This window comes from Emys orbicularis, chromosome 1 (assembly GCF_028017835.1).
Source record: "Emys orbicularis isolate rEmyOrb1 chromosome 1, rEmyOrb1.hap1, whole genome shotgun sequence".
NCBI lineage: Eukaryota > Metazoa > Chordata > Testudines > Emydidae > Emys > Emys orbicularis.
In genome coordinates, this window is record NC_088683.1 from 100,585,311 (window position 1) to 100,592,255 (window position 6,945).

General features: G+C 46.5%; 1 protein-coding gene across 1 annotated transcript in view; it reads right to left on the reverse strand.

Annotated features, from left to right (window-relative positions):
* TOM1 (target of myb1 membrane trafficking protein) overlaps positions 1 to 2,955 on the reverse strand; it is a 29,746-nt gene extending 26,791 nt beyond the window's left edge. The window contains exon 1 of the mRNA XM_065423281.1: positions 2,855 to 2,955. Coding sequence (XP_065279353.1) covers positions 2,855 to 2,906 — 52 coding nt within the window. The 5' untranslated portion in view covers positions 2,907 to 2,955. The remainder of the gene's footprint in view (positions 1 to 2,854) is intronic.
* Positions 2,956 to 6,945: the final 3,990 nt, after the last annotated feature.

Here is a 6,945-nt window from a genome sequence, read left to right on the forward strand (position 1 = left end):
TTTATAGATGCCAGCTCTTTCCCCATCACCTTTGCAAAACTGTGACCCTCTCCATGCTGGCTTCTTCTTCACTGGCTACAACACTCTCACCCCTTTGGGCTCTCCTAACCCCTCTCCATGTGGGGCTCTCCTCTCCACCATGTCTCAAGTACTGCAGACACGAGGCACTCCTCTGCCATGTCCCCTGCCGTCAACAGCCCTGGGTACTCTGGCCTCCTCCCTTTGCTGCTGACTTGTTGCCTGGAAACCCCCGCTACATCAAAAACAGGAACCCGGGAGAAGTTGGTCATGATCTGGTTACCGTTCCAACCAGGACACGAGGTAGGGAAAGAAGTGGAGGCCTGTAGTATCTAAGGGTGGGTACAGGCAAACCTGACCAAATGTAACATGCAGGATCCATTCACTTCAGGGATCAAGGGTCACTTATTCTAGAGGGGTCCAGGAGAATGCTCCTCCAGAAAATGATTGACAATGTGTCTGCCTACTGTCTGTTACAGATTACATGGAATCATCGTAGGAGCGACCCCTTCCCCCACACTGCTGTACCACATACTGTGGACCTGGCTGCTGCCCTCCACTCCAGAGTGTGCCACACTTCAGCAGTGCTCTATTTATATATAGTTTGCACACTGCTTTGGGCTCTTTGGAATGAATAGCACTTATAGCAACATAAACATGGGGCCAGCATTTCAAGATGAAAGACCAAGGCACCCTGTCTTGGTGCCTGATGCTAGGTAGCAACATGGGTGTGTGCGTGTGTAAATTCCAAAACAGACACTCCATTGCACACGCTTCTCTTCCTGAAGAGAGGATGAGAGAACAAGCACATGACAGATGTTAGTCACATTGCTTAAAGCACTACTGGAAGGTGTTCAGATACCACAATTATGAGTGCACCGTAAGAACTCGAATAGAATAGAATGTCATGGGAAATCCAATGGACGATTTTGATGGGCATCAGGGAGAGGGTTTTAGTGTGGGGGAGGGGGACAGGGAAGAGAAGAGAGTAAAAGGTATCCACTCCTCTCCTCTTCAGCTAAGCAAACTTCCCTCCCTCTTCTCCTACGACACCCTGTAGACCCAGCTCTGAGAGAGAGAAAGGGTCAATTAGGGTGGAAGGAACTAGAAGGCCCCACGGGTGAGAGGAATGTAGGTCTCTGACATGACAGAGGCTTGGTGGTGGTGACGTAGCCGCAGGGATTCCTGTGGTGAATATGTGCTTAAACAGCCTGTCATCAGTATCACGGGTTCAATTAGTGAGTGACTTCTTCAGGCTGTCAAAGAAAGTCTGCAGAAGGTTACAAAGTCTGAAACAAAACATTGTGGAACTGACAGGCAAACAAGGAAAGGACCAGAAACCAAGGACAGGCCTAGTTCCCAGGGACACAAGGTTTCCTTGAAAAATTAAAAAAAAATTACACCACACCAGCAGGCAGAGTCTTTATACATATTTTTAAAGGAAACTTTGTTAAATACTTCTTAAAAACTTACTGTGTATCCCTCCCTGCTTTGTTTTTCCAGTCCTTTCTTGCACTGTCTCGCTAAAACAATTTTCCAATTTCTTGTTCTATCTTTAGTTTCTTATCTTTATATTAGTTTCCTCTCTTCCTTTGTTAAGCTCAACCAAAAGACTACGAAAAATGCTGTTCTTCCTAGATTTGCAAGGTCTTGGATTGGACCCTATTTATTCTGAAGTTTTTAGAGGTGATGTATGTCTTTGATATCCCGCCTCCTAAAAACTTGATAGATGAATACACATTCCCTGCCCTATCTGTAAAGCATTGGGGGTAAATCCATGGTGCAATAGAAAAGGCCCCAATCCTACAAAAACCCAAGCTAATCACTAACTCAATTAGTAGAAATCAATACAGTACTAAAACATAATGTGTTTACACTGAATGAGCCTATTCTTCAGCTAGGGAAGATGCCCTAATTAAGAGAGCTCAGTTAAACAGATTAGCAAATACAAACAAAACGTCCTTGTTAGAAATTCCACAGATTTTGCCAAAGCTTCCCACGAATTTCTATCAATACTAATTACGGGTCTTGTGGCCAGTGGCAAGAATGATAACTCCATGAGGAAATGGAGGGTGCGAGGAGCCAAGTAAGGAATTAGCCCACAGTGGGGCCAGGTGCATGCAGTTATTACAGTGCCATAAACTTAGAGAAGCATGCACAACCCTTGCCCTATAGAGCTGGCTGTGAAGCTGCCATGAGCATGTGTCCTTCCCCCCCAAACTAGCAGGGGCACCACCCCAGTAATTGAACCGGCGAGGGTGGGTGGCTTCAAGGGCAGGGAGCAGACATTACAGATACCCTCACAGCCGCTCCCCTCCCGACAACGGGCACCTATGGGCTGTTTGTTTCCCTACCATCCCACCGAGGCGGGGGCGCCCGGCTCCGGTTAGCTCCTTCTAGGCCCCACCCAACAACGCTCGCCAGGCAGCAAGAAGCACCAGGTTTGTTATTCTAGGGTCGCCTGCCCGGCCAGCGGGAGGCCCCACAGAAGCGTGACGCTAGACACCCGCTCCCAGCCCCACCCCGTGGCAGGAGACATAGCTCTCGCCACCGGGACCCTTTAAATAAGAAAAATTCCAAGACCCCCCGCGCACGGGGATTGGCTGGAAGGACGGCCACCGGGGCCCGCCTCCCGCCCACTCCCTATTGGCCGCTTGTCCAGTCAAACAAATCAGCCTCATCTCCTTATTGGCCGGAACCGTGTCAATCCCGCCTTGAGGCCATACGATCCGCCCAGCCGCTCGCAGTACCCAGCTGCTGTCGCTGCTTCCCAGAGGAGGGGGCTGAGTTGGCGGCGTAGTCCGAGCGGTGGGGCGAGGGGGGCTGAGGGACTTACCGATGCGCTGCCCCACGGGGGAGCTGAAGGGGCTGCCCAGGAGAAACTCCATCGCCGCCACCGCCGCAGCACAGCCCGGGAATCAGCTGACACCGCGGGCGCCCGTCACGTGACCCCCCCCCCCGCGACTCCGGACGGGGTGTGTCTCGCTGCCCCGCCCACGCGTGACGAAAGCAAGCGGCATTCTGTTCTTCGAGGGCGTGGCCGCGGGGGAGAGCGCCGGGCTGAGTGAGGGGAGGGCCTGTAGCGCTGGCCACCGCAGTGACGTCACATAGCTGTGTCCGTGACCTCACAGTATGATGTCACAGAACATGTTATCGTGCTGCAGGGTCACAAGGGGGCTGCAAAATATCCGCTGGGCAGGCGAAGGACTGCACCGTGGCCCGCTCCTTCCCCCCCCCGTGCCCCCATCTCCCTACCTGCCCCCACCCCTCTACTGACCTACCCACAAGACCTGTCCTTCCTTTGCCCTCAGACCTGAGCGCCATTTACCCCCCAGACCTGATCCTTCACCCCCACCCACAAAAACCTCACTCCCCCATTCTCCCTGCATCCAAAGGAGTAGACTAGGCATCTGTCCCCATCTCTGTGTGGTATCTGGATTAGAGCAGAGCAGCAGTCTCCTATGCAAGGGGTGCACTTGCTCTCCTCCCCCATCTTACTGCAGCCAGCAAGGGCTCTCGCTCATTTTCCAGATAAAGCATAACATGGGGCAACAATGAACCCAAGGTCATGTTATCACATTACAATGCCCCCAAAGAATTCAGGATCCTGCAAAAGTAAATAGCAAGGGCTTTTCTCATAGCTGTGCGACATGCCTATTAAATTCACGGCTGACCTGTCTTCCCTGCCTGGGGTACCTCAGTGCTGTCCACCCCCTGCCTAAGCAGGTGCTCTCCTGAGTGAACAAAAATTCTCTCCTACATCCTGACCTGATATGCTGATTGTTTTTCATCTCATAGACTAACAGACATATTGGAGCATGAGCTTTCGTGGGTGAATACCCACTTCGTAGGATGCATGCATAAGGTGCCAGAGGACTTTGTTGCTTTTACAGATCCAGACTAACACGGCTATCCCTGTGATACTTTTTCATCTCAGAAACTGTCCTCTCTTCAGGCAATGGGGAATGTGGTCTGGTGGTTTGAGCAGTATGGGAGTCAGGAGTTACGGGTGCTAGTGTGAGTTTTGCCACTGACTGTTCATTTAATCTTGGTCAGATCCTTCAAGTCTGCCCCCTGGGTTTTTCTATCTACCAAATGGAATAGTACCCACATTTGCCTAATGTTTTGAAATCTGCAGCTGAAAGGGATGCTGGGTAGAGGAAAATAGATTTAGAGTTCTGTCAGCATGCTGAAGGGTTAATCTGCACCAACCTACAACTAAAGGCTTTCAAGAAAAGATTTTAAGTGGTACAGTTAAATATTTTCAAATTGTGTTTACTTTCATAAGTTTGGGGACTTCAGTGACTCCACAATCACACAAAGGCCTGATCTACATAAAAGTTATACTGGTTTATCTACAGATCTAATTTTATACTGAGTCAATGAAACTGGTGCAACTTTGTGTGTGGACACTATCAGATTAAACCTGGTATATAGCATTTTGGCTTGTCAATAAATTTACAAATGCACGCTAAACCAATATAACCAGTTTGAAACCTATACAAAAGAGTTCACATACAAAAGCTGCACCAGTTTAACTGAACTGATTTAAATTAAACCAGTGCAATTTGTGTGGATACACAGATCTAAGGCTGATTTTGCCTATGGGGGTATCAATGTGGGAAGAAGGGAAAAGGGTGTGAATTCCCTAACAGGAATTGATTCACCCTAATGACCTAAAATGGAAAATTTCAGGCAAGAGGGCCTAGTCTTCCTACTAAATCCAGCACACTGGTGGTATTCAACCAAAAAATAAGACTTTAATAGATTTACCAATCAAAATACCAGCCTCATTTGTTATTCCTGAAAACGAGGGTACTGGATACTAAAGAATATGTCTCTGTACTAATTATTCCATACAAGGGAACCATTTGAAAGTCATCAATAAGTATTTTTGGAGCAAATTCATCCATAAAATGTCTCAGAATCAAAAAACCTTTTTGGAGAGACAGTAATCAAATACAATTTATTGTTTTAACATAGTCGGTTACTCCAAAAGCCTGAATGTACTGATTTACTAATCTGTGCAGATTATGAACTCATGATAGCATCCTGTGTATGTGTCATATCTATTTTTAAAACAGACATCCCCAGCTCCAAAGTTTACATTTGCTGTGTTGTGAGTGCGAGCAGTGGACTAGAATGTAGCCTGCAGCACTTAACATACGCAGAATAGTTCTAAGTGCTTCATCTTTTAGTTTTACTGTTTGTTTGTTTTATGCATGATGGTAGGAGGAACTGACAACCACCTTCAGTACGTAAGTCTTTTTCTGCCAACTTATTAAATAGTTCTCTTAATGTGGTTTTCCTGGAATGTTGAAATGTGTGAGAGTAGGTGGTTATCTCGTCAACTTGTGTTGAAATACAAAATACAATTTGGGTTGGTGAAGTGTCATATTCTGCAACATCATCACGGGTTGAGACATCCCAACACACAAGTTCTGAGGCTGCAACTGGCCCATGAGTTTCTCAACTCCTGAAAACAGAATTTTTAAAGAATATCATGGCAAGATGTGATCCTACTATTCCTGTAACTGGTGGTTTACCATACTGATCCTGAACCACCAGTACTATTTTGCTTGCAACACATGAACTGAGCTGCAGGGAAGGACACAGGGGCAGGAACATGGCTCAGGGGCAGGAACGTGGGACCTTTGCAATGCTAGATGACATCTCTCAAGCATGTCTCTCATTGATGCCTCTAAGAAGTATGGAGTAGGGCTCTAAATTATCAGTAATCTTCAAGAGATGTATCAAGCAGATTGTGCTATTAGAAATGAGGTGTTGGAACACACTGCCCGTAGAACAGGAGAGGCTAATAAAACAGACTACTATGCACTATTTAGTAATACTGAACACTAGTAGCCAGCGTTGTTGGGGAGAAGATGCAAAGCACGTTATAAATACAAAATAATGACACAAACTCCAAATGTTAAAAAAATTATATGTAAGTACAGTACAAAAAAGTTTCTTTATACAACTGTAATGCAATCTGGACCAAATGGCAAGAAAAATAACAAAAATATAAAAACTGTTAGGTCTCAGTCCAAAGTTTTCCCTCTAGTACCAAATACCACAAGATACAGATTATACAAATGTTTACAAATTTTAAATAAAAATACAATACATTAGGGTTTGTGTGTGTGGTTGGTTTTTTTTAAACTCTTCAAGAGTTTATCGTGATACAGATGGCAAACCTATAGCTGATTGATCCCCTTCTGTTCCTTTGATAGAGATCTGAGTATGTATCATCCACTACAGTGCTCTCCATTGTGGAGAGTTGGAAACAAACAGAGTCAGGTGTTTTATGCCATTTCTTAGAATAGAGGCTTTGGTGAGGGTCCAAAAGCCCACTGAGATCTCTCTGCCCACCCCCACCTCCCTCAAATGCTGCTTGGGATTAGCCACATATTTTTGAGATGTGTATGCCTAGGTCTGAGGCCTGGGCCCAAATCTTCTATATGCTCTATAAGAGCCTTCTGTTTCACCTACCAACCCAGCCCTACTGACTGACCAACAAAGCAGCATTGAACTGGGAAGAGAGGAAGCCCTGCAAGACAACATTTACCATGTATGTGCAGCTGGGGAATACACAGTAGAGAGGATTGGGTGGAAGCTTCCCTCTACACATCTGAGGATTTGCTTAATCATGCCAGATTTAGAGCTCAGCCATATTGAGGTACAGCTCACTTCCAGCTGCCATGGAAGAGAATCCAGAATTCAAAACAGAAGCAAAAGTGCCCTTCTTCTGCTACTTTAAAACCTATAAATTATAAGGGATGGGGAGGCTGGGGCCAGAATAAATGGGTCTCCATTTCAGCTTCCACCCAACATCCCTGGACACACTGTTCTTCACAAGGGCTTAACACCCTGTTGTCGCTATTCCCTCTTGCAGAGTCTATGCAGGCTACAACAGGAGCAGCTAAT